The sequence below is a fragment of the Panthera tigris genome, chromosome A3, assembly GCF_018350195.1.
Source record: "Panthera tigris isolate Pti1 chromosome A3, P.tigris_Pti1_mat1.1, whole genome shotgun sequence".
Classification (NCBI taxonomy): domain Eukaryota; kingdom Metazoa; phylum Chordata; class Mammalia; order Carnivora; family Felidae; genus Panthera; species Panthera tigris.
The window spans coordinates 80,779,279-80,807,082 of NC_056662.1; the positions used below are offsets into that span (position 1 = coordinate 80,779,279).

The 27,804-nt window shown below is 38.1% G+C and overlaps 2 protein-coding genes across 10 annotated transcripts in view; one reads left to right on the forward strand and one right to left on the reverse strand.

The window, feature by feature from the left end:
- LOC102951328 (WD repeat containing planar cell polarity effector) overlaps positions 1–27,804 on the reverse strand; it is a 619,322-nt gene that overhangs the window by 374,831 nt on the left and 216,687 nt on the right. The gene's annotated exons all lie outside the window — the stretch shown is intronic.
- MDH1 (malate dehydrogenase 1) lies at positions 285–20,776 on the forward strand. The gene is made up of 9 exons (XM_007075355.3): positions 285–502; positions 6,281–6,379; positions 7,220–7,316; positions 9,823–9,998; positions 12,161–12,283; positions 18,457–18,633; positions 19,148–19,261; positions 19,807–19,896; positions 20,436–20,776. Exons 1-9 carry the CDS (start codon positions 500–502, stop codon positions 20,559–20,561), a joined length of 1,005 nt encoding a protein of 334 aa, XP_007075417.1. The 5' UTR covers positions 285–499; the 3' UTR covers positions 20,562–20,776.

Genomic DNA, 27,804 nt, shown 5'->3' on the forward strand with positions numbered 1-27,804 from the left:
CGATTTACGCAGCGGAAGGTCTCTTTGCTTCACACATTTACCCTTGGGAATAAGATAAGTCTCAGATGCGTACGTACGGGGGATGTAGCTAACAGATCTGTATCTCCTCCCTCAAGTTCCACATGCCTCCCCTCCCACCAATTGCTGGGCGCCATCAGGCAGGTCCTTTCCCTTAAGCACAAATCTTCTGCTCATCGCTGTCTTCCAATCACAGCTGCCGGCCCTCAGGGACTACTTTGCAATCCGCGAAGAGCGCAGGGAGAAGGGAGTGAGTGGGTCCTCTGACCTCGGGAAGTGTAGTTCAACACTTGAAGGAAATGAGTTGGAGAGTGCGCCAGAATCTGGGCAGCATAAACTACAGTTCCCAGAGGGCGCTGCGGTTGGGAGCTCTTTCTTTCTCACATCGCTCGCCCTCCGTAAGTCCGTTCTGCGGTAGAGGTGACCGGATTCGCGGAGGCTCGTTTTGCAGGTGCTGAAATTGTTCGCGCAGTTCCTAATCATGGTGAGTGTGGGCCCCTGCATCCTGCTTACCTTCGACCTTCGCGCCCTTATGTGGGGTTTCTTGCACTTGAAGGACTTGTTGGGGGAGGGAGGGAGGGGACGGCTGTGCAAAGCACTGTCCTTGGAGGGCTTTAGTAAAGCCTCGAATCCTCTTTTGGGGACTTTCGCAGTGACCCAGTAATTGGGACGGGGTTGATTTCCACCTAGGGGCTCTTACAAGGACTCCAGAGAAGTTCATCACTGGAGAGGCCCGATCTCAGTCCTGCTGCATGGCGGGGATGCAAAATACGAAGCTGCGGGTTTTCTCCAAAGCACAATTATAGGGTTTGATAAGGATGATATGGGAGGAGGGGTGTTGGATCTTAACCTCTTTTTCTTCCTTGAGCCCACAGCGTTTTTTAAAGGCTTTTCTCACAAAGCCCTTGAAAGCAGAGAGCCCTTGGTTAAAGATAGTGCTTACCAGGTGCTCCAGATTACAATCGACGTTTTCAAGAGCTGTGTTTCCGCCATATCTAATTTCACAAAATGTTATTTAAAACCTGTTCATTGATCTTTTGTAAAACCAGGAAGTGGTGCAGTGGCGGCATCACTAGCACTGATCTGTGTGTTATGAATTCTAGAGCCACTACTTTTAATATTACACAATGTAACCATCTTGTGAAGGTCTGGGTACCTAGATCACCATATTTTGTCTCTGCTGCAAGGGGGGGGAGGGGGAGGTGGGGCAACTCTGACGTAGAAATAATCTGCATGCTGTTTGAAGGTGACATTTGACATCAGACAGAAATTTCTTCAGTACTTGTATTTATAGTTGAAGTTGTTCTTCCTCCATTATTTCCGCTGTATTTAAATGAATTGGAATTTTTCCTGAACCCGGTAAGCCATATTTTCAAGGTAAGGGGATTACTACCTCCTCTACCTTTATAAGGGGCCAGTGGTGACAGCTACTAATTCTTAGTAGCTACTAACTCTTAAATCTCGGTTTCTTACTTATAATTAGTCATTTAAACGATGGTTTGGACTCTGACCTAATAATCTTAGCAAGAATGCAGGGTACTTAGAGAACCTGAGACTTTATAATTTTAGAACTGGATAGGACCTTTTAAAGATCATCTTGATAAATCTGCCCTACTTCAAATCTTAAAATTGTGTTAAATGAAACCCAAAGAATTATTTGCTCAAGGTCATACACCGGTTTGCTCCCAAGGGTCTTACAGCTTTTTTCACCTTACCATATTGTGCCGTACAATTACCAAGTTATTTTGAAAATTTATTTTCAGTAGCTGAGGTTCTGGAGGCAGATACAAGTTCATACTGCAGATACAAACTGAAGTATTTTATCAGCATTTACATTACCTGATAGCTTTATTCCCTGCAATTCAGAATATTGGAATTCTAAGATTGGAAGGGAATTTGGAGATTATTTAATCTAATTTTAAAAGGTAGCCTGGTGATTGCACGCTAACAGTGGCAGAGCCTATTTAGGATTCTCGCTCCACCACCACCACCACCACCAACCTCCTTATCCCGCCCCTCGCCCCGGTCTCTCTCTCAAAATAAATAAATAAAATAAAAGTAGCCTGATGAGGTTAAATGATTTTCCCAAAGTCACAGAGAGAATCCTGGGCCCCCATTCTTAGGTTGTTTTGCTACGCAGTAGATAAAACCAGGCCTCACCCCCAGAAGGTCACCCGGGCACCAGAGAACACAGAGATGTCCATAAGAAAGAATGCTCCTGTCGGTTTCCTGAAACTGACAGCAGTCTCACATGACTCAGTCTTCTTTCCTCCTCAGGAGAGGATGTGAACAATCATTGAGTTTAAAAGGGGCCATCTTTTGCAAGCTGTTCAAAGCAATTTTTTTTTTAAAGCGGGAATTGGGAGTGACAGCAAGAATTAACTGTATGAAGGAATCTAAATGATAGTTTGTCTTTTATATTACAGAAATAGATGTAAATTAGAAAGAAAAAAACGAATACATGGGTTTTTCTGTAGAATAACAGAAGGAGCACTTCTATTCAAGCTTGACAACTGAGACATGCACAAGCGTCTGAATCTGCAGGAAGGTCATTAGAGCCCTGCCAAGAGCAAAGATATTCCTTCTTTGGATCTTGGCTGACTGCCCAGATGTCTAAGCAAAGAATAGTAACCTGTCTTCACACTGTAACGTTGTGGAAAGTCAGCAGGAATCTCCCACCCTCCTGCTTTTCAAATGCAGTGTTGCAAAGAGCAAAAAGAACCAAATACACACATCCTTTCCCATTTCATAATCAAACATTCAGACACTTGACTAGGCTTCCTATCCTCTTAACAAGACAGAATTACCTATCTGTGAAAATAATTTGCTCATGGACATAGAAGGAAACTGCTGAGATGGAATTAGTAGTTGTTCACTAGTTGGCCACAACCCCTTCCCTAAGGACTGTGGTCCTGGGAACACTTTTTTAGCAGCTAAAATTAATGCCTAAGATTGACTACATTACTGTGTTCTAACCATCTACCTGTGAGCTTTACAGATAGTGATACTCACTTTCCCCTTCGTTTCTTATCCTGGCTTGCGTTACACTGTAGTAGCATGTGTTTATATGTTTCTTAACCCTGCACTTTCATTCATTCAACAAATATTTGTTGGACACTATCTGGGCGTGCAAATTTGAGTCAAAGGTGGACCTCTCTCACTGCAAGGGGGTGGTGGTTCACAGTCCAGTAGAGAGTAACAGACATGTAAGTAGAAAACCACAGGGTATAATAGTCCTTAGAGGAAAATTTTATGGTGACAGAGACCTATAATTACAGTATTTGCTACATACTGTTCTTAATGCTTTTCTGTTAATTCCCTCAATCCTTTATAACCACCTTATTTGTTAGGTAGTGCTGTCATTATCTACATTTTACTGTGCGGAAACTGAATACGGAGAGGTTAAGTAACTTGCCGAAAACATACAGCGAATGAGTAGTAAAGTCAGGATTTAAAACCAGAACCTCTGGGTCTAGAGGCTATCTCTGTATTACACGCTGCCACCTTTCTAGCCCTTGTTTTAGAAAACTGGGTTATCCTCTTGTTTCCTGCACAAGGTTCAATAATGAATTCTCTGGCCTAAAGTAGTACCAAGTACATAATAAAGATTCATTAGTGTATTGTTTAATGAATGAAGTGAGATAACAGTTTATCAGTTGATTTATAAGACCCTGTCATTAGAACTAGTGACATAATTTTGCCAACTATAGCTGGCTTTATTGTGGTCAGTAAGTTTCCAACCTTCTCAATGCGAGTATATACGAATAAAATATCTTAAACAAATTTTTAAAGCATGTTAGGTTTGCTTCCAAACAATTCTTTTACATTTCCAGGTTTTCAGTAGTCATTTTACAAGACCCAGCTATTCCTTCAGCAAGTATTTGAGCTCCAGCTACATGCCAGGCATTGTTGTAGGCAGTTGGAATACAAAGTATATAAAATAGAATAAAATAAAATAAAAACAAAGCCCCTGGCCTTAAGTAGATTGCACACCTGGGTGCCTTCTGACTTCCACTCAGGTCATGATCTCAGTTTGTGAGTTCAAGCCCCACGTCAGGCTCTTGTGCTGACAGCTTGGAGCCTGCTTCAGATTCTGTGTCTCCCTCTCTGCCCCTCCCCCACTCTCTCTCTCTCTCTTTCTCTCTCGAAAATAATAAACATTTAAAAAAAAAAAAAGAAGAGGGGCGTCTGGGTGGCTCAGTCAGTTGACCTTCGACTTCAGCTTAGGTCATGGTCTCGCAGGTCATGATGAGTTCAAGCCCCATGTCGGGCTCTGTGCTGACAAACAGCTCAGAGCCTGGAGCCTGCTTCGGATTCTGAATCTCCCTCTCCCTCCCCCTCCGCTGCTCATGCTCTGGCTCTCTCTGTCTCTCAAAAATAAATAAATGTTAAAAAATTAAAAAAAAAAAAAAAAAAGAAGAAGATTGCATTCTAAAGAGAAAGGGGGAATAATTTCTTCCTCTATTCCCCTTTCCTCACCCACTCTACTTCAAGGGAAGAGGAGAAAATGACAATTAACATGTAAAGGCCATATGATAAAAAATAACCATATACAATTAGTTTTAGTATTCTTTATAAACCTAAAGTCTCTTTGGAAACAGAAGTATGTATTGTAATAAAATTGGTTTATTTGGGGAATTACCGTATTTTGTCTTTTTAGGCGTAGGGAAGGCCTAGGGGAAAAGTTGGTGAAGAGGATGGGGAAGAGACCTAGAAGGTCAAGGAATAACCTTCATAGTTACTCTCCATAGTTTTCTCCTTTTTTCCACTCATACTCTGGTCACATCTTTGGGAAGAAAGCATACATTGTCTGCTATGTACAGACTTGTTTCTCTACAACAGTTGATACTACTTTGAGAATTTTTTCCTTTGATTTCTATGGGTACCAAATTGTTAAGTGCTGCTGACCTTCAGATGTTAGGGCTGGAAGGTCATCGGACATAGTCTCCTTCTATCCCAAAGACATGACTCACCCTGGAAGAGAGAATTCTAAATATAAAGAAATCACAGGCTTCTTTCACCATTCGTTTCAGTGGGCCACTTCTCTCCTGCCGGTAACAATATAGGTGACACAGCGTAAGTCCATTTACCCAGCATTGTCAAGGAAAGGAACAGTTCACCTTGATTAAATGTTTCCATCTAAGTAAATGTGTCCACTAAGTTCCAAACATTTTTGTTTAACTCTTTTTAAAAGAAATATTTCTATCTTTTTAATTCTCTGAGCTTCCTTTTTTTTTTTTGTGACTCTGGATCATCATTTTGAATATTAGTTATTATTTTTGTCCATATGTCTGTGTTTTGTTCAGGATCTGTTAAGGTCTATAAGGCAACTTCTGTTATAACTATTATGCTCTCTGTACTTCTCTTTTAAAATTAATTTTCCCTTGGAATCGGGTTGTCAACTGTCACTGTATTATTTTGTTGTTATTTAATACTAAAATTTATTGTAATCAAGATATCATTTTCTTGTTTTTCTTTCTCCTTACATAAAAAATAAAGGCTTAATTTTCCTCCTTCAAGTAGTTAAGTTGAATCATGATTAATAGTTTCATTAACATTTTCTGATTCATTGTAAATAGAAAACTTTAGCCACTATTACTCCTCTTCCTGGTGTGAGGGTTCTATTGAGCAGGTGGGAGTGGGGAGATCTGCATAAGGCTCTAGTGACTACGAGAGTTTATATCACCATATAAGGCACCTCAACATCCTTAGGCCTATTTCAGTGGCAAAATAGCCTTAAAAAGATAGGTACGATTTTGTAAGTAAATCCAGGTTTACAGAGGTAAATAACACCACAGAAATAACGCAGCCAAAGGACGGGCACATGTTCCAGATTTGGGCATGCTATATTTACTGGACAAGTCTGAAATAAGTTAGTCCTCTACTAAGCCAAATGGTAAGAAACTTTAAAATTTCACAGTAACTTTTGGGGCGCCTGGGAGGCTCAGTCGGTTGGGCGGCTGACTTCGGCTCAGGTCACGGTCTCGCGGTCATGAATTCCAGCCCCGCGTCAGGCTCTGTGCTGACAGCTTGGAGCCTGGAGCCTGCTTCAGATTCTGTGTCTCCCTCTCTCTCTGCCCCTCCCCCATTCGCACTCTGTCTCTCTGTGCATTTCAAAAATGAGTAAATGTTAAAAAAATTTTTTAATTTTACAGTATTTTAAAGTATGTGGTTGTCTTGTTACAGAGAACATCCTGAACATCTTTAGGATACAACAGCGTTTGAAAATAAGATGTTAATTAATGAGTCTCTTTTATTACAGTCTGAACCAATCAGAGTTCTTGTGACTGGAGCAGCTGGTCAAATTGCATATTCACTGCTGTACAGTATTGGAAATGGATCTGTCTTTGGTAAAGACCAGGTAGGTCTTCTATATACCTCAAATCAAAATTAGAACATTGTCAATAAACCCTGTATTTAGTTTCAAAGAAATGTTTAAATGATGAAGGAATGGGTTATCCCAATAAATGTAGTAGGCACGCTGCTATAAATGTATGTGGTATCTTATTAATATGTGCTCTTCCAGGCATTGAAAATGCTTTGTAGATCAGAACTATTCCACATACTGTATTTTGTTGACTTGGTACAGCCAGCAGGTATTAGTCAGTCAGTGGAAGGTTTTTACTAGTAACAGTAACTAGTAGAGTCATGTGGGAGAGAAAGCTACTGAATTAGGACTTCCTTGTTCGCCAGTGGTCTTTAGACACAAAATAGTTGGACAGGCAAATCTGTGTTCCAGTTTAAAGCAGGCACTCCCTATTCCAGCAGGTCTGGTTACATGAAAGTCCGTTTCTAAAGTATTCATCTATTATTTCTCTTCACCCATGGATATCAAGTTCTTCCTTCATGCCAGACACTATACTTAGCTTTTCATGAACTAAAATCAGATATACAGCTATGAACCATACGAGTGAGCTGTGGCATGTCACTTCAATTTGGTATTTCTTTCCTGTATACTCCTTTAAAATTCAATAGTGGTGATTCCTTTTACTTTGTCTATTAGCACACTGTTGCTGGTTTTCTAGCATTCCTTTTTCTGAAAGTGGGATGATAACCTGACCTCCTAAAATAATTATAACTAATAATGGGAATTATACACATACATACACCAAATAAGCAAAAACTCTGCAGGAGGACTTTTTTGTGACTGAGTGACATAAGCTACACTGACAGATGCTGTCGTTGGCTATTTATTTGGCAGCCTATAATTCTTGTGCTGTTGGATATCACTCCCATGATGGGTGTCCTAGATGGTGTCCTAATGGAACTGCAAGACTGTGCCCTTCCCCTCCTGAAAGGTGAGTTGGGGTGGAGGAGAAAAGGATATTATAGTATTCTATGTCATTCAAAAAAGAGATTTTTAACCAGCCTCTCAATTAGAAACTATTTCACAAAAGTGTTTTTGGGGGCGCCTGGGTGGCTCAGTCAGTTGAGCGTCCGACTTCGGCTCAGGTCATGATCTTGCGGCTTGTGAGTTCGAGCCCCGCGTCGGGCTCTGTACTGACAGCTCAGAGTCTGGAGCCTACTTCAGATTCTGTGTTTCCCTCTCATTCTGCCCCTCCCCTGTTCACGCCCTGTCTATCTGTCTGTCTCTCTCTCTCTCTCTCTCTCTCTCAAAAATAAATAAAGATTAAAAAAAATTTTTTTATATAAAAGTGTTTTTGTATTTTGAGCTACAACTACTTGGTAAGATGTATATCAAGAATACATAAGGGTAAAAGCAAGAAGTAACCCGGGGCGGTTAAAAACTATGCCTTTTTTCCAAGGTGCTTATATATGATTTATCTAACTAAGCATAATATCACACAAGAGTTATACACCTGAGATTGTCTACATTATGTTGTTATTTAAAATCTATTTAACAAGTAATAGCGCCTTTAATGGAGAACTTTTGAACTCTAAGTGATGTCCTCCAAAGCCATATTGCCATGAGGCTGGAAATTGGTTAGTCCCTCACGTAGAGTCTCAACCCACAGCCGTTATCAGATTGAGATATAGCATAAATTGTCCTAATCGTATGCTGCATAGTTTGAAAGCCCATGAGAGTTCTGCTAAGAGCCTTTGAGAATCATTGAACTATTGCACAAATGTAAGACAGAAGTCTTTTCATCGAATTTCACGAACATTTCATTAAAATGTTAGATCAAGTTGTAAACTAATTTGAATATTTTTCTTTACGTATACTTTCTTTATGATCTTTTTCTTTTAGTAAGGATTAATTAATATTCTCCTATAAGTTCACACAGAACAAAATATATGCACACTCAAGAGAAACCATGCTCAGAATTCATATGTCTGTTCAATAGACATTTACTAGAAGGAGTACTCTGCTGCCTAAATCATGTGGGTGCAAATTGTATAAGAGAGTGCAAGCTATTCTTCTGGCTCCCTTTCTTCACCCTCTTTTCTTTTCTTTTCTTTTCTTTTCTTTTCTTTTCCTTTTCTTTTTTTAAATTGAAGTATAGTTGACACACAACTCACCCTCTTTTTCCAGTCAACTTTATTGCATTGTTGCATTTTTAGTCCTTTCTCTGCTGAGTTCCTCTGCTCTAATGGGTCTAGTTAATAGCTTGTCCCCGATCAGCTGTGAACAGAGAGGGAAAGTTCTGCAAATAAGGATACATGTCATGGAAGAAGATTCCCCCTGACTAAGTAATGTTTCTTTGTAAACCTGTTGGGGGCTTTACAGCACCCTTACTGTGACACAAGTCGACCACCATAAAAATTTACCAGTGACAATGCTGAATCCTGGTTGTCTTAGTCCATCTGGGCTACTATAACAAAAATACCATAGACTGAGTGGCTGACAAACAAAAATAATTCTCAGAGTTCTGGAGGTTAGGAGATCCAAGATTAAGGTACCAGCATGGTCACATTCTGGTGAGAAGCCAATTCCTGGTTCATAGACCACTGTCTTCCTGTGTCCTCGCAAAATGGAAGGGGTGAAGGAGCTCTCTGAGGCTTCTTTTATAAGAACACTAATCTCATTCATAACAGCTGTACCCTTCTAACCTAATCATCTCCCACAAGACCCCCACCTTTTAATACCATCACATTGGGGATTAGGTCTCAACATATGAATTTTGTGGGGGACAAAAACATTTAGTCCGTAGCACTAGTCGTGGCCTTTTTAATACTGTCAACAAAGGAGAGTGATGATATATGTTCTTTAATCAAAAAACAAGTGGTGGATGTTTATTGGACTAACATAGTAGAATAGTGGTTGACCTCTGGACCAACCCAGGCTGGAATTATAGCTTCACTGCTTTTTGATGGCAGCTGATTAATCTCTTTAAATCTCTTTGTCTTCACGTATCAAATATTAAAGTTAAATTCAATAAAATAAAATTCATAGTGTTATTCCTGGCACAAAACTCCTCAATAAACATTATTTTGAATGTGTGATTCAGATCTTAGACCTTAAAGTAATTACAGCGTAAAAATAGATAAATTAGTTTCTCTTTCATGCTGTGGTAGTGTGAATAACAAATGTTGCTTTGAAAGTTATATATTATACCTTGTACAATCTTTGATTATAGAACAAACAGCTATAGAGTTTTTGGATTTGAAACAATTACTGAAATAGGAAAAGCAAAATAAATGTAATTTACATTTCTGCTGATGTTCTGTTTGTTGACTATATTGTCTTTCCCTTCTTAGGCCCATAAAACTTTAAACATTATGATATATAAATGTTAACATTTGCTACAAAGGGAAAGAAGTACTGGGTAGATGCAGTGTGAAAAAGAAGACCTCAGACTTTGGTGTTTCAGTAGCTCTCCATATTTATTGCCATGTTCACAGATGTCATCGCAACAGATAAAGAAGATGTTGCCTTCAAAGACCTGGATGTGGCCATTCTTGTGGGCTCCATGCCAAGAAGGGATGGCATGGAGAGGAAAGATTTACTGAAAGCAAATGTGAAAATCTTCAAATGCCAGGGTGCAGCCTTGGAGAAATATGCCAAGAAGACAGTTAAGGTGACCATATAGTATTTTATGGGGGTTTTCATTATCAGCATTTAAAATTTGTTTCAGCATTTAAGTGGAGGCAAAATTATTTGCCTCCCCCCCCCACCCCAGTTCTGTGCTGTGGTCAGTAAATAGAGAATTTTGCTTGATAAAACTTTTTTTCCCTATAATGTAGAAATTTTTATTTAGAGGTTTTCAAAAATAGTTTGCTCATTACTGTGATATGGAAATTCAGTATTAATTTAGAGACTTCTAGAGAAGGCACAGAACTTTCTGGTGCCTTTTAGCTGTGTGGAAATATTTGTTCAGAATTTGGATTTGTGATTGTAGAGAGAGATGGCTGTAAGTTGCATTCTCAGCAATGAGAGGTTGTGTCTTCTAAAATGCTCAGATTTTCTCAATTCAGAGGAATTTTGATATGCTTGTCTCTTGAGGAGTGGAATTGGTGTAACTTCCTTTTCTCTTTGTGTTCAAGGTACTTTATTTCTAAATTTGCCTTATTATTATAATAAGACCTCTTTTACCAATTAAATATCAGTTAACTAGAACTTAGTTGTCATAGCTAAAAGGCTTACTGATGAGAGGTTTTATTGATTTTAATAGTTATTCTTCCCTGTCTTGACTTTTTTTTTCCCCCTATCCTGACTTTAAACAAAGGTAAGAGAAAATGTTTAAGATTTTTAAAGTTGCCAATTACAATGTTCTATTATAATAATATACATATATCTGAATTTTTGCTTTCTGTAGAATTCATTTCAAATAGCTTACTTTTATCTTCTATAGTCATTAATAGAAAACAGTAGAAATAAGTTGAGGAGAAATCCATAGGTCTCAAAAAATTACAATGTTGTTTGGACTGCTCCAGGCTGCTTGGAGTTGTGGTACTGCTTCCACAGTAATTAACTCCTCAGCCAAAAGTGTCCTTTTTAGGGAAATACACAGTGACACTGGAGTACTTAGGGGCATTGGGGTATCATGTCTTCAGCTTGCTCTCAAATGGGCCAAAAAAAAGAAAAAAAAAAGGCTAAGGATATTGTGTGTGTGTGTGTGTGTGTGTGTGTGTGTGTGTGTGTGTGTGTGTAGAGAGAGAGAGAGGAGAGAGATGGAGCAAGTTGGGGAATCTGGGTAAAAAGGATGTGGGAGGTAGTCTCTGTACTATTCTTGCAGCTTTTCGGTAAGTTTGCATTATTTCCTGGTAAGTATATAATTTTATTAAAGATTTTAATTTTTTTTTGTTAACGTTTATGTATTTTTGAGACAGAGTATGAACAGGGGAGGAGCAGAGTGAGAGGGAGACACAGAATCCGAAACAGGCTCCAGGCTCCGAGCTGTCAGCACAGAGCCCGACGCGGGGCTCGAACTCACGGACCGTGAGGTCATGACCCGAGCCGAAGTCGGCCGCTTAACCGACTGAGCCACCCTGGCCCCCCAAGATTTTAAAAACTTGAATGAAAAAGCCCATGGTGGATTTTTCTGTATATTTTCCTATACTGTATTATAATGCAGTGTATCCTGTACCTCCCCAAATTTAAAAAAAAAAAAAAAAAAGTAGCCTAAAGTGCTTTCTTCTAAGGATTCTTCTCCCTTCTCAGTAGGTATGGATGGGTAGGATTTGGTAATCTGTAATTTAGCAAATCCCAGTTAATTCTTAAGATTAGGCAAGATTGAAAATACTCTCAATTAATAAAGACAAATCATTGTCCTAAAGTGAACTGCTCAAGTAGAATTTCTTTCTTGGATTACTTTTATGGAAGGAAATTTTATGGAAGGAAGGAAAAAAAAAAAAGGAAAATTTTATGAATGAATTGATGTCTTAGAGCCTTGGATTACTTAGGGTTTTGTGTGTGTGTGTGGCAATTAGATAAATGATTTGTCTCTGTTTTGGCACAAAACAAAATAGAAAGACATGGACCTCAGGTCTTGGACACTGCCACCTGGAAAGCAACTTGTGTACATACTGGTAGCTTTCTTAAAGACACATTTTGAGTACGAAACACATTGTACCAAACACTAACAATGGGGTGGAAATACAGTAGAAACTGCAGTGGTAACTTTGCCTATTTTGTTCACACAAACTTGACACAAAGACTACATGTTACACATTCGTCAGTCCTATTCTAAGATAGTTTAGTTAATCAGTATGTGGTCTATAACGGTGCTATGCCTCCTAGGTTATTGTGGTGGGAAACCCAGCCAATACCAACTGCCTGACTGCCTGCAAGTCGGCACCTTCCATCCCCAAGGAGAACTTCAGTTGCTTGACTCGTTTGGATCACAACCGAGCTAAAGCTCAGGTAGGAAAACACCTTTTAAAATCTTATGAATGTTCAACTTTAAAGCCTTTTTCTCTCACTTTTAAAGTAGCTGAAATTTACTTTTTTATTTTATTGTTTTTGTTTAATAGGAAGCTTTTCTCATTTATTAGGGAGTCTTTAAATCTAGTCTCTTAAGGAGGCTGAGCTTCATACTTAATTTTCTCAACTATAGGGGTGCCTGGGTGGCTCAGTCGGCTAAGTGTCTGACTCTTGGTTTCAGCTTAGGTCATGATCTCACGGTTTGTGAGCTCGAGCCCCGCATCAAGCTCTGCGCTAAGAGCGCAGAGCCTGCTTGTGATCTCTCGCTCTCCCTTTCTCTCTGCCCTTCCAATGCTCTCTTGTTCTCTCTTTCAGAATAAATAAACTTAAAAATTTTTTTTGAAAAAAAATTTTCTTGACTATATTTAATTTGCTAACTATATTTAAAATGCTGTTCCTAATGTTCTCTTACTGTAGTAGTTAAAAAATCAGTCATTAGTATAGATAATTAACATGACAATGCATAGTTGATTTTTGTGAGATATATAGAACATTATAGAAAGAAAGATTTCAGTTTTTTGTGTTTTATGTGATTGTTTCCTTTTTCCCTATAGCTAAGCAATCAGATTCAGATTTTTTAATTTTATATCTAATTTTATTTTTATGTCTTCTTAATATTCTACATTGTTTCCATAAAACTTCTTAATTACCACTTCTTAGCAACTAAATTTTAATTGTTCTCAAGTGCCCTTACCCCTTGGAGTCTTAGATAAATGTGCCAAGGAGTCAGTGACCAGGGTAATAACAGTAACCTTTTAAAAAAATGAGAAGCCACGGCCAATTATCTGTACTGGTCTCCTAGGTTTTATTGGGTCTAGACAATCCTGGTGCCCTTCAAACGCCATGACAAAGTTCAGGGTTCTTGGACATAACCTCTTTCCTTTTCCTTAACACTTTTCTGACCATGCCTCCTCATAAACAGGTCATCACTGTTAAGTAGTGTATGAATTTAGTCCTTTTTCTTCATTTTTAGAAATTATTTTATGTTAGAGAGCATGAGTGGGGGAGAGGGGCAAAGGGAGAGGGAGGGAGAAATCTTGAGCAGGCTCCACACTCAGCACAGAGCTCAATACAAGGCTCATTCCCATGACCCTGGGATCATGATGACCTTAGCCAAAATCAAGAGTTGGACACTCAACTGACTGAGCCACATAGGCTCCCCGCTGTTTCTTCTAAAGAACGCAACTTTGTTGGGGCATCTGAGTGGCTCATTCAGTTAAGCGTCCAGCTCTTGATTTCAGTTCAAGTCATGATCTCATGGTTCATGAGATCAAGTCCCATGTCAGGTCTGTGCTGACAGCACAGAACCTGCTAGGGATTCATATTCTCTCTCTCTCTCTCTCTCTCTCTGCCCCACCCTCGTTCATTCTCTCTCTGTCTCTCTCAAAATGAATAAATAAACATTTTTTTAAAAACAATTTTAGTTTCAAGAAAAGTTTTCGTCAAAAGATGGTGTGAGGTCTAAGTTGAAAAACCATTGCTTTAAACTGAGAATTGATCAACTTTCAGCTTTGGAGTACCTAGTAAAGAAGAAAAGAATTGATACTTGTTAAGCTTCTACCCTAAGCGGAATGGTCTACATGTAATTTATCATTTAATTCTTCTAATAACCATATGAGGTATGTTATTATCTGTATTTTACAGATAAGAAACCTGAAGCCCAGAGAGGTCAGGGATCCTGCCGCCTAGATTCATCTGAGTCCAAACCCCTAAGTGTGTTCTTACGTAGCAGGGTCAGTACTAGTTCTGTGACCTTGAGAAAGTATATTTACTTTCTTACTAGTTCTTACTAGTTCTGTGACCTTGAGAAAGTATATTTAAGGTATGAAATGGGATAATAATTCTGTCTATCTCAAAGGGAAGCTATGTGGATTAAATAAGATCTACATTAAGCCCTTATCATGGTACCTGTCACATAGTAAAACTAAATAAAAGTGGGTTGCTCTTACTATTAATGATTTGTAGTAGTAGTAGTAAGAAGGATATAACCAAGTTGAGAAGAGCCATACCTCAGATACATCTTGAATATTCAATTAATTTAGAAGGCCATCCGATAACAAGCTTAAATTGCAAATATTTCCTGTGAGGCTTTAGGCTGTGAGCTGTCTTTTTCCTTACTTTTTAGCTAGAATCTGGTGGGTGGAAGGAACGGGAGTTAGTTTGAATGAGTGGAGACATTTGGGTACTACGAAACATTGTTGAATTTCTTGGCTCTGGATTGCAAGATGGTTACCTACATGCAACAGGGAAAAAGGTAAGGACCCTGACAAACTTGGTTTTCTGCTGTTTGAACTGAGGCCTTGGTGGAGGCAGGCACTGGAAAATTCTGCTTACAGAGGTACTATTAAGTGACACTTTGTCCCAGTGCCTGAAGCCCTTTTCCCTATAGGGGCAAAAGTCTAATTGAGGAAAGAGACAAAAAGCAGTCTTTTTAAAGCAGACTTTTTAAAGCAGACTTTAACTTTTGGCACATGTTCCAGCATGTCAGTCTGGCACAGGGAGAGCTTGTAGGAAGTTTTTGAAAAAGCAGTTTCTTCCTCCCATAGAAGTTGTTAATCCAGTGAGAAAAATAACAAATGCAAAGACTATTTCATACGTGAATGTTGCTCGTCTTAACGTAGTTCATTTTGGAAATCAGGGCCTAGCTACCTAGTGACTGTCTAACACCTGCAGAATTCCCCTGTGTATTTGCAAACCAGAGCTGCATATGTATGCTGACAGGGTAATTTGCCAGTACAACTAGTTAGCTGGTACCAGGGGGAAGAGATTTACTGGGGCTGGAGAATCAGTCCAAAACTGTTTAACAGGTCTACATGGCAGACATGACAGCATCTAATGGAGCAAGGAAGTGCAGTCCTGGATACACGTGAATTTAGACTCGCTCTGACACGAATGAAATTTAGAAACTACATCTGCAAAGTATTGGCCTTTGCTGTCCAGACAGAAATGGATTAACTCAGTAAATTTAAAAAAAAAAAAAAAAAAAAAAAAAAAGAGGAAGTAGGCAAAGGACAAAAGAAGGAAGGAGCTTCCTGGAGGGAGGAGAGGCCTGGAAGCAGTTTGTCTTCACCGTACCCTGGAGCAGTTAAGGCTGGCATCCAGCAAAGGTATAGGTTCTTAGTTCTTGGTAACAGACATCTTAGGTTGCTTGCCCTGGGTAAATTTTCCCTTTTCTCTGTGATAACTACTAAATACAAGTAAGAGCAATTCTTCCCAAGTCCAGGAAGGTCCTAGCACAGAAAATGGTACTCATTGTACCTCCTACCACTCTACCTCGACCACTAAGCAGATCAGTAGCTGGATTCTCTAGAAACAAGCTATCCAACTACTTTGTGAAGACTGATGTGCTTTAATAGTCCTAATACTTGCAGAACTCTAGATGAAGCAGGGTTTAGATGAGAAGTGATTTAAATGTCAGAAACAAAATTTTAAGTTAATTTTTAAAAATCATCCAATTATGGGAATGCAAACTGGTACAGCCACTCTGGAAGACAGTGTGGAAGTTCCTCAAAAAATTAAAAATAGATCTACCCTAGGACCCAGCAATAGCACTGCTAGGAATTTACCCAAGGGATACAGGAGTACTGATGCATAGGGGCACTTGTACCCCAGTGTTTATAGCAGCACTTTCAACAATAGCCAAACTATGGAAAGAGCCTCAATGTGCATCAACTGATGAATGGATAAAGAGATTGTGGTTTATATACACAATGGAATACTACTTGGCAATGAGAAAGAATGAAACATGGCCTTTTGTAGCAATGTGGATGGAACTGGAAAGTGTTATGCTAAGTGAAGTAAGTCATACAGAGAAAGACAGATACCATATATTTTCACTCTTATGTGGATCCTGAGAAACTTTACAGAAGACCATGGTGGGGGGAGGAGAAGGGGGAAAAAAAGTTACAGAAAGGGAGGGAGGCAAACCATAAGAGACTCTTAAAAACTGAGAATAAACTCAGGGTTGATGGGGGGTGGTAGGGAGGGGAAAGTGGGTGATGGGCATTGAGGTGAGTACCTGTTGGGATGAGCACTGGGTGTTGTATGGAAACCAATTTGACAGTAAATTTCATATTAAAAAAAAAATCCTCCAATTACTGTAGGATTTAATTTTTTTAATGTTTATTTTTGAGACACAGAGCACTAGTGGGGGAGGGACAGGGAGGAAGGGAGACAGTCCAAAGCAGGCTCAGCACTGTCAGTGCATAGCCTGAGCCATGAGAGATCACAGCCTGAGCCAAAATCAGACACCCAACCGACTGAGCCATCCACGCGTCCCTAACTATTGTAGGATTTAAGAAACAAGTCTCAATTTTAAGGGTTATAGTGAAAGTGAACACAATTTGATTTTTATTTGCTGGAATAAATTAGGGTAAAGATGAATCAAGTCATTGCAAGCATTTTAGGTATTGGCCTTGTCCATTAGTGTCCTTTTTGGTTGGTTGGTTGGTTGGTTGGTTGGTTGGTTGGTTGGTTGGTTGGTTGGTTGGTTCTATTGCTTTTTACTCTTTATTTTGGAATATAGACTAAGAAGTGACAAAAATAGTACAGAGAATCCCTGTACTTTCTTATACTGTTTAATGCCTTTAAGACCCATCCAAGTTGTTGCCTGTATCAATAGTTTACTCCTTTTTATTATTTGTGCAGTTATTCCCATTTATTTCATTATATGGAAGGACCACCATTTCTAACCATTCTTGAAGGACTTTGGGGTTATTTCCAATTTGGGGCTATCCTTATTGTTTTTAAATCTTCTTAAATTATCAGAGTATATATCCTTTGGATGGAGTGCTTTTATTGATGTATGCAAAAGCTGTGAACTCTGGCACAGCTATTTTTCTCTCCCATTCTACTGGTAATATGAAAGAAAGAGAAATCACCCACAGTGCTACCCTAACACATTCAGTTCTCAAAAATTTTTTCCCAAAACATTCCCTTCTGGTCCATCATAATTCTGTCTAATTAAGAACAAATTATACATGTAACTAACCATAATTTCTTTTTGCAAATTATCTTATCAGGCAATAACAAAATAAGTGAACTGATTTTGTTTATTTAAATCTTTCAAAACATAACTTTTTTTTTTTCAAGTTTATTTATTTTGAGAGAGAGAAAGTGCAAGCCAGGGAGGGGCAGAGAGAGGAGAGAGAGAATCCCAAGCAGGCTCTGCACTGTCAGTGCAGAGCCCAACGTGGGGCTTGAACCCATGAACTGTGAGATCATGATCTGAGCTGAGGTTGGATGCTTAACTGACTGAGCCACCCAGGCGCCCCAAACATAACTTTCTAACCCTTTGTGTGGCTACATAGTATAATTGATAGTCATGTGACTATAAGGCATGCAGGATCCTAGAGTACTTTTTTTTTTTTTAAGTTTTTTGGTTTTTTTTAAGTAATCTCTACATTCAGCATGGACTGCCTACTCATGACCCCAAGATCAAGAGTCACATGCTCCCCCAACCAAGCCAGCGAGATGTCCCCTAAAGTGCTTTTTGAACCTACAAGGAGAAATTGTTAGTTCTGGTATCATTTTAGAGACATTTAGAGTCTTTCCTTTGGTTCCCTGTTCTATAAACTGAGGACAGTCATACTTTTGGTAATCTGAATCCCTTCCCACTCAAAAATTTCATAGGATTATTTGAAATTTAGCTAATTCATTTTTATGATATATAATAAAAATTTCTCCTAAATGTGGAGAAAATTCCATATTCTAACCTGATTGCTCAGAAGTGCTGAGGAGACATCTCTAAGTAAGTATTAACAACAAAGCAAAGGTCACATTTATATATTCAAACCATATTAATCTCTTGTTGGTGTTTTATATTTGATAAACCCACTATACTGATAAGTCAGGCACAAACTGAGGTGCTCTTTGCTCTCAAATAGTCTACTTTGTAATCTTTTGGGTTCACATTTTGTTTATACAGTTGAGCTTTAGGAAGTAGCCAAGCAGTAAATTATTATAATAATAATTAACACTATATTATTTTACAAATCAATATAACTTGTGTGTTTTCTTGAAGTTTCAGAGGCTTTTTATTTTAAGGTTTGTCAGGCACAATTTGAAATAAAAAGCATTTGTCTAAGTAATGTGTTTGTTTTCTATTTCACTAGATTGCTCTTAAACTTGGTGTGACTTCTGATGATGTGAAGAATGTCATTATCTGGGGAAACCATTCCTCAACTCAGTATCCAGATGTCAGCCATGCCAAGGTGAAACTGCATGGAAAGGAAGTTGGTGTTTACGATGCTCTGAAAGATGACAGCTGGCTCAAAGGAGAATTCATCACAGTAAGAAAAATCTCTTAACAGCCATGCATAAAGAACTCTTGAGAAACACACCACATTGCTGACCTGAGTGTCTCTCCAAGGGATGGGGGTGGAGTGGTTCTCAAGGAGAGCAGGCCTTTCACAGTTGCTCTGGTGACTACATACTTTCTTTGCAGGTCATACACAGCCAATCTTGATCCAGTCAGATCTGATCTGTTGTGTGGCAGTCAAGATTGATTGCTAAAATGAGAAAAAACTAAAGTTCCCTCCAGTCATCCAGTTCATCTTTATAACGAGATCCATTTCTTTATATGGAATGTAGTAAACTCTGTGTGGATTTGTAGTTTTCTTTTTTCAGAAAGACTGGTGCTTATAATTCAGATAGGTTGGTAAGGCTCGCACCAGGTAGTTGAATGATTTTGGAGGGGAAGACATTAAACTATGATTGCAGTCTTTCATCCCAGGATTAGCTCAGAATTGATAAAAACTCTGCTCTCATGATCAAGTAATACTGTCTCTGCCTGTCCCCAACCAGACTGTGCAGCAGCGTGGTGCTGCTGTCATCAAGGCTCGAAAGCTGTCCAGCGCAATGTCTGCTGCAAAAGCCATCTGTGACCATGTCAGAGACATCTGGTTTGGAACCCCAGAGGTGAGGACCCAGTGATCTGTACAGGCCGCTCTTTCACTTTTGGCCTCTGATGTTGTGCTATGAAAAGAACATAACCTTGCAGTCAGGAAGGTTAGGTTTATATCCCAGCTCAGCTGCCTACTGGCTGAAAAATCTTGGGAAAGTTACTTAAACTTTGTGAACCATTTGATTATCTTTTACATGGCATTTCTCACAGGGTTGTTAAGGGTTAGATGAGATGATATATGGAAAACACCTAGCACGCCTGGCGACTGTGACTTTTTTCCTAAAACCTATATTAAGGCCATAGCTTCCTCATTTATAAAATGAGAATTCGGTTTCTCTGGCCTGCTTCTCACAAGGATTGGAGGAGTGGAATGAGATAATAACACATGGAAGTTAACCTGTCATGGAAGTGCCTGGTGATGCTTCCTTATACAGTATTGAAGTCAGGCACATAGTAAGAAAGCATTACCTGGTTTAGTTTTGTTAATTCATGTTCATTTGCTTGTGTGAACTAATTCCTGAGCACCATGAGAATATACAACGTTGATTATTGTTTTTAGGGAGAATTTGTGTCCATGGGCATTATCTCTGATGGCAACCCCTATGGTATTCCTGATGATCTGCTGTACTCATTCCCTGTTACAATCAAGGTATGGTATTTTAGGGTTATTTCCCTCTGTTCCCTTCTGGGAGAGTAGTTACATATTTTTATTAATATTGGTATGTTAGTCTAGAAAGTTGTTCTTTTACTAAGTTAGACATTTTTCTCAACTTTAAAATTGTATGAAGCACAACTTCAGGGTACTAAAAGATTGAAATTAATCTGGAAAGCAAGATTCACCTCTTGTCACTAGACGTACTTTGTTATTCCTCTAATATTGGATACCTACCAATAGTATCTTATTTTTATTATGACCATATGAAAGTCATTAGTTGTTTTTTTTTAACGTTTGCTAATTAAATCCTCATTTAAAGATTTTTTTTCTAGATTCAATGAGTTTTAAATCCAAGTGTTGAATTTTTACCAGAATTATATGTTAGTTAAGATCTGGATTTTGATTTGCTTCTTTAGAATCAGACTTTAAAAACAGATACTCCTGTAGCGTAAAGTTCAATCTGAGTTGTTGCTTGCTGGAAGATCAGTTCTCATTTAATTGTAAATCTTTTATTTGCAATTATTTTCAAACAGAATAAGACCTGGAAGGTTGTTGAAGGTCTCACTATTAATGATTTCTCTCGTGAGAAGATGGATCTAACTGCAAAGGAACTGGCAGAAGAAAAAGAAACTGCTTTTGAATTTCTCTCTTCTGCCTGACTAGACAATCATTTTGATGTTACTAAAAGCTCCAGAGCTGAAGAATCTAAATGTCGTCTTTGACTCTCGTAACCAAATAACAATAATGCTATACTTAAATTACTTGCGAAAAAACAACACATTTGAAAGATTGTGTGCTTCTTGGTATAAATTTGTGACAGTTTATCATCATGCTGTTAGTGCTGCATTCTAAATAAAATATATATTCAAATGAAGACGACTCAGACTAATTTCCAGCTAACATTTCATTTCTGTTCAGAAAACAAACTTGCATGTGTCCCAGTTTAGTACTGTGATTTCTTTTTTAACCAGAGAAAAGCAGTAAAGATGGAAAATGTTACAAAATAAAGCATAATTCTCTTCTCATAAACAGGATAGGAAAATCCATCTTGTGATAATGAATCAGTCTACTGTAGAATATATTTTTAAACATCCCTACATTAGACTATTAAACACTTACATATTTTAAATCTTAAAGGTTAGTTTATGCACTGTAGATAATTTGATTTTAACATTATGTGTTAAACAGGTTGCAAAAATAGTGTTAACAGTTTAATGCCATTGGGTGAAATTAGAACAATCATTTTCGTGATGGAATGAAAAGGTAATAAATCTTCCCTTGATGTATTACCTTACAGCAGATAAGGAATAATTTACATTTCATAACTGCTAAATGCCACAGAAATGTATGCTAGTGGGAATGTCCTCAGTCTAAGCTTCTTACTAGAAACAGTGCTGTTCAAAAAAATTAGTCTTTTTTTCCAAAATTCATAAGGACCAGAGACCTCACTTTCCATTCTTATACTTAATTCATTGTACATAATAGATAATATAAATCTCTCAGGGCCTAATCTAGTGTTCTTCATGGGTGCTCAAATACCTAGTTGGATCTATTAAATAAAACTTTATCATCTTGTATTTTATATATAGAAAAGAGAAAAAAAGCAAGAAAGTGCAAAGTGCTTTTAGAACTGTTAACCAATTACGGGCTCCTGGGTGGTGGCTCAGTTGGTTAAGTGTCCAACTTTTGATTTCGGCTCAGGTCATGATCCCATGATTTGTGAGTCTGAGCCCCACATCGGGCTCTGCACTGGCAATGTGGAGCCTGCTTGGAATTCTGTCTGTCTATAAATAAATAAACATTTTTTTTAAATAACTTATTAATCAGATGCATAAAAATTTCATATGAATTATTTTATATATAAGAAGTGTGAATGTATACCAGTTATTAAATTATTCTCAGTTCCAAACACACCCTTCTATACTCTGCTTATGACACTGGATCTGGAACTCTGCAAATATTTCTTTACCAGCTGCTCCTTGAGTTAAAAACTTCTGAGAAAGGGTAGTAGAGGGAGACCAGCAGGTCTCCAGGAGGAAGGAACATAATCTTGCTCCTCCCTTTTGGCTTCTTTTATCTTTACCTTCACTCCATTTGATACATAAGCCAGAAAAGAAAACAAACAAGGCACGTTTGTCTTTAAAAGTGCAATTAAGGGGCATCTGGGTGGCTCGGTTAAGCTTCCAACTCTTGATCTCAGCTCAGGCCTTGATCTCAGGCTCCTGAGTTTAAGCCCTGCGTTGGGCTCCACACTAGGCATGGAGCTTACTTCAAAGGTAAGTAAGTAAAGGGGCACCTGGGTGGCTCTGTCAGTTAAGCATCTGACTTTGGCTCAAGTCATGATCTCACGGTTTGTGAGCTCAAGCCCCATGTCCAGCTCTGCTGACAGCTCAGAGCTTGCTTTGGATTATGTGTCCCTCTCTCTTTCTCCCACTTGTGCTCTGCCTCTCAAAAATAAACATTAAAAAAAATTTTTTTTGTAATAAGTAAATTAATTGGGCATGAAGACAAAATTTAATGCATTTTTTTAAATGTCATATGAAGAAAGAATGTATAAAAGTTGTAAGAGCTAGGGGTGTCTGGGTGGCTCAGTCAGTTAAGCGTCCGACTTTGGCTCAGGTCACGATCTCGCGGTCCATGAGTTCGAGCCCCGCGTCGGGCTCTGGGCTGATGGCTCAGAGCCTGGAGCCTGCTTCCGATTCTGTGTCTCCCTCTCTCTCTGCCCCTCCCCCGTTCATGCTCTTTCTCTCTCTGTCTCAAAAATAAATAAACATTAAAAAAAAAATTTTTTTTAAAAGTTGTAAGAGCTAGAACACATGATAGAACTGAAAGACCTAAAATTAAATTAATTCAATAATGTGTTCACCTCTATTTTGTCATCCATTTTGGATAAACTGGCCTATTGATTCCGTAAATTAACCTCAACAGCTCCTTAAAATCAGGGGTCATGTAAACAAATGAAGTGGACATAAGGCTTTGGAGAGATCTGGTAGATTAGTTATAGCAATAATTTCTCACCAATTTCTCACTTCTCACAAGCAAAAGTGCTTCTGTACTTTTGAAGCATGGCTTTGTGTTTGAAGAGTCACAATTTGAAGCTGATCATCACCTCTGTATGCCATTTCTTTATGCTATTCACCTCTGTCACCCTAAGAGAATAAAGCACTTTTTTGTCTCCTTTTAATGAACAGTCCAGGCCCAGGAAATTGTGCCCTTAAGAAGTGTGTGATAATTTGTGAAAGGCTCAGGCCTTTCAGAGCATTTTACTAGAACTTGAGGAAATGACACATGGGTGGAATTACAGGGCAAAAGACCTTACATTTTAAACCAATAAAGCTGGATTCAAAAACTTTCCAGGAAAGATACAATCTGAATAAAATAAACTTTAGGAGAGAATTGGCCTCTGCAGATCATGACCCTGGTAATGTTTTCTAAACAACAGAGAAGGATGGCCAGCAACAGCTTTTTCAAAAAAATAAAAGGTTTTGGCTTTTTTTTTTTTTTAATTGCATGAAAGCATAAAGAAGGGCAGGTGCAAAAACTCTATCCTGCTACCAGTTAAATCATATTTCATATAAAAGTAATAGATACTTGTCAGAAAATTAGTGAAATGACATTAAATGAAAACCAAAAGCCCCTTACTTCTCTCACACATAAACACTCTTTTTTTTTTTATTTTTTTAAAATGTTTTTATTTATCTTTGAGACAGAGAGAGACAGAGCATGAGCAGAGAAGGGCAGAGAGAGGGGGAGACACAGAATCTGAAGCAGGCTCCAGGCTCTGAGCTGTCAGCCCAGAGCCCGACATGGGGCTCGAACTCACACACTGCGAGATCATGACCTGAGCCGAAGTCGGACGCTCAACTGACTGAGCCACCCAGGCGCCCCTGTGTCTGATTTATTTTAAAAGCAATAGCTTCTGGGTCCTATAGTTACATATTTAATAATAGTACATTCTAACTGGTTTTCTTCTAAACTTTTTTTTTTAACAAGACCTTCATTAAGCCAGCCATAATGTTTCTCAAGGAATGTTGGCCAGGGACAAAGTCTATTAGAAGTTACCCTTTTAGTATATAAACTTAAGAATTTCACTATGAAAACCAAAAGACAACAGAAATAGGTTGGAAGGAAGAAACCGGAATAAGAACCCATGATGGCTTTTAAACAACCTTAACAAAACATGAAACCTAGCCATGTTTTGGTTTCTGAATATTGATTGGTTACTATGAGGGTTACTGACTCAGCAGAAATACAGTGTAAGCTTTGAGATATTTTCCTATTAATGTCACCTAATTGGTGACTGGTACTTTTGTGGGTTGTATTGACAGTATTAGCCATCCTGAGTTTTCATAAGATTAGTAATACCTACCACACAGGATTAAATTAGATAATGTTCATATTGGTTGTTGACACTCAGTAGGGGGCAAATAAATGTTATTTCTCTTCACTACGTACACTGTGCTTAGTGATAGAAGGAAATCACTTGCTCCATTGCTGAGGTACCAGACTAATCTACTAGAAAATTGTATAGGCTTGATTTCTTTTTAACATGAAAAAGAAAGACTACCATGCAAATTTGAGTCCTTTATATATCCTATATAGCTTATAATAAGAAATCTCAAAGAAAAATAATTTTAAGATTCCAGTGGCTTTATTGGCCACTAATGTTGCCAATGATGTTGATTAGTGGACAGTTTTGCCTAGCATGACTGGAAAGAGGCCATATTACTCTACTACCTTCCTCTAGTATTACACTGCAAGTATTGTAGAATTACATAAACACAGCATCCTATGCATAAAAGAAAAAAATTATTATAAAGAAAAAAGTATATGCAAATAAGGATTGTAGTGATAATGTGAAAAGAGCTAAATAAAATTACAATCTGTAGAAGGATTTTAAAACGGAAACCTTTGGGATTAGTAAAATACCTTTGCATTTATTTTTTAAAGGGATTTTTAAAGTCTAAGTATTTTTTTGTTTGTAAAAAACAAAATGCCTTTCTCCAACATAGCCAAAAGTGAAAGTATAGCTTGTTTAAATGGAAAAAAACAAGTTTAGAAATGAATGCAAACCAGGAGCTTTTGCCATGTCTCTGCTCTGCTGACAGGTCATTTAGCTCAGAGCTGAGCTCTCACAATTAGCACCTCACCAGGGAAGAAATTTTTAAGAACTCTCAACTAAGCCATTCATGACACAGAATAAATTCTTGCACATTACTCTAGGGGGAAAAAATCTACATTGGCCATGCTCTTGCAATCCCAAGAGCTAATAGTTAACGATTTTTAATATAACTGTTGGAGTGATAAGGTAGACCAGCTGCCTTTCAACTCAGCTATCAAACTCAAATTTTTTGCAGATTTACCTTTAAATTTAAAGGTGGATTGAAATTAAGAATAAAATGATTACATTGTACTTTCAGATGAAATCATGACCTCATACCTTCATTTCATATGTACATACATACATTTTGTACATACACACAAAATTTGTACATACATACAAATTTCATTCCAACCTTTTACTAGGAAAATACAAACAAATATCTTGAAACCCCATGGCTTTTAGGTTAGGCAACATGGAAACAAAAAAGAAAGGTGATTTGTTAAAATTCTTTCTCTGTACTGTTTGTTTTCCCTTATGGTTGTTTCATTTATTTAAAAAAAATGCACTTTGCATTTCAACTACTAAATCCTTGAGGATTAAGACAGATTTAAATGAAAGAGGAGCTTATGTAAATACAACCACCTTTGAGTTGGAAATAGAAACAATTTTCTTTTCTGCACAGATACCAACGTCCTGTTGAGAAGAAGATTCTCCAAAATGCTCAAGCAAGTGCTTAGAATGAAAACTCAGCCAGCATGGAATAGAGAACTGGGAAGGCAGGGAGCATGCTTTATTTTCCGGGGGGGGGGGGGGGGGGGCTGCATCTTTGAACTTAATAGCTTAAGGGGGGCACAATCTGCAACTTAGGTAGAAATGGACTTCATTGTGTTCCTGCAACACATCCAGCACAGTTGAGTGTAATCACTAACTTATTATTAAGAATTTAATTGCCCAGGTGTCAAATCTATTTTTTTTTCTGACTCTATTTACTGAAATTGTCAAATGATAAGAGATTATCTCCCATCTTCATCCTTTAGATGCTGATCACCCGGCATGCTGGAGCAATTTCTCTTTAAATACCCTTGGGCTCTGGTTGACACAATTCTGCATGCCCTTGGTTCACTTTTGGAAGCATAAGGACCACAGCCCTTAAAATGTGTTACTCTTGATAGAAGAGGGATAATCATTTGGTTTTAAATTGGCCATAAATTGTATGTTGTGAGGAAGATCTATTTCAGCACTGATCCATGTTAAGATGTAAAATTAAACACAACCACTAGCAGGTTTCCCAGGAGGATTTACTTTATTCTCTGACCCTCTTTCATTTCTTGACCACTGCCTCTTTCTCCAGCCCATGTCAATCTGCTGACCAGTTAGGGAACAAGAAAAAAGAATGAAGGGCAGAGAAGGGTTTTAAACTGACATCAGTATGCTGGGTCATGGGTAACTCAGATTATCCACAAATATCACCCCACTTCCTTTAAAAAGAGTAACAGGGAATTTCAAGGCTTGAAATGCCCATCCTCTATCACCTCCATCTATCCACATCCCTCATACCCTTCAGGACTTTGTTCAATTATCACTGCCTCTGAAAACTCCAATCTGAAGAGACTCTTCTTCCTCAAAACTCCCATAGAGATTTTCAGTATAATTAACTCATTTGGCCACTTATCATATGCTGGTTTGTATCATCTCTCTTTGAACCTAAACTGCTATCATTATTTACTTTTCCAAGGATCTAGGTGCTGTTTCACTAGATTGTAAGCACATGAAGATCTATATTTTATATTCTCTAACAGCCTAACACCATGCTTCATACCTAATGGACTACTAATAATTATTGTCAATTTAAATATGAGCACATAAAAAAAATAAAAAATAAATATAAGCACATGAAAAATTAGATAAATGACACATTTAGTGATTATTTCCATGAAAAGATAATTTCCCTGCTTTGATCATGATTTCATGATTAACTCATTTTGTTTTCTAAAACTTTAGTCTCAGATTATCTTGATTTTCAAAAAAAAAAAAAAAAGATTCCTAGCAGAAAACCTTTAGTTCAAAACCAAAAGCTCATTCATTCTTAACTTTGCTCAATACTGTCATTTATAGAGTCATGATAGTCATAATATCCAAGAAGCATTTATCTCTTTAACAAATGGTGTTGGGAAAACTGGACGGCTACTGGACCACTTTCTTAAACCATACACAAAAATAAATTCAAAATGGACTAAAGGCCTAAATGTGAGACCTGAAACCATAAAAATCCTAGAAGAGAACACAGGCAGTAACTTCTTTGACATTGGCTGTAGCAATTTCTCTCCAGATATATCTCCCGAGGTCAGGAAAACAAGAGCAAAAATAAACTACTGGGACCTCATCAAAGTAAAAACACCTCTGCACAACAACAACAACAACAAAGAAAACAACAACCAAAAATAAATAAATAAAAGACAACCTATTGAATGGGAGAAGTTATTTGCAAATGATTTTCCTGAAAAAGGGTTAGCATTCAATATATATAAAGAACTAATATAACTTAACACCAAACAACACAAATAATACAACTAAAAATTGGGCAGAAGACACGAACAGACATCTCTGCAAAGAAGACATTCAGATGGCCAGCAGACACATGAAGATGCTCAACATCACTCACCATCAGGGAAATGCAAATCAAAACTACGATGAGATATTACCTCACACCTGTCAGAATGGCTAAAATCAACAACACAAGAAACAACAGTATTGGTAAGGATAGGGAGAAGGGGAACCTTCATGTACTGTTGGTGGGA

Coding starts and splice junctions, on each gene's coding strand:
- MDH1 (XM_007075355.3), top strand. Junction 12,284..18,456: donor ACAACCGAGCTAAAGCTCAG/GTAGGAAAACAC, acceptor CTATTTCACTAG/ATTGCTCTTAAACTTGGTGT. Junction 19,897..20,435: donor CATTCCCTGTTACAATCAAG/GTATGGTATTTT, acceptor ATTTTCAAACAG/AATAAGACCTGGAAGGTTGT.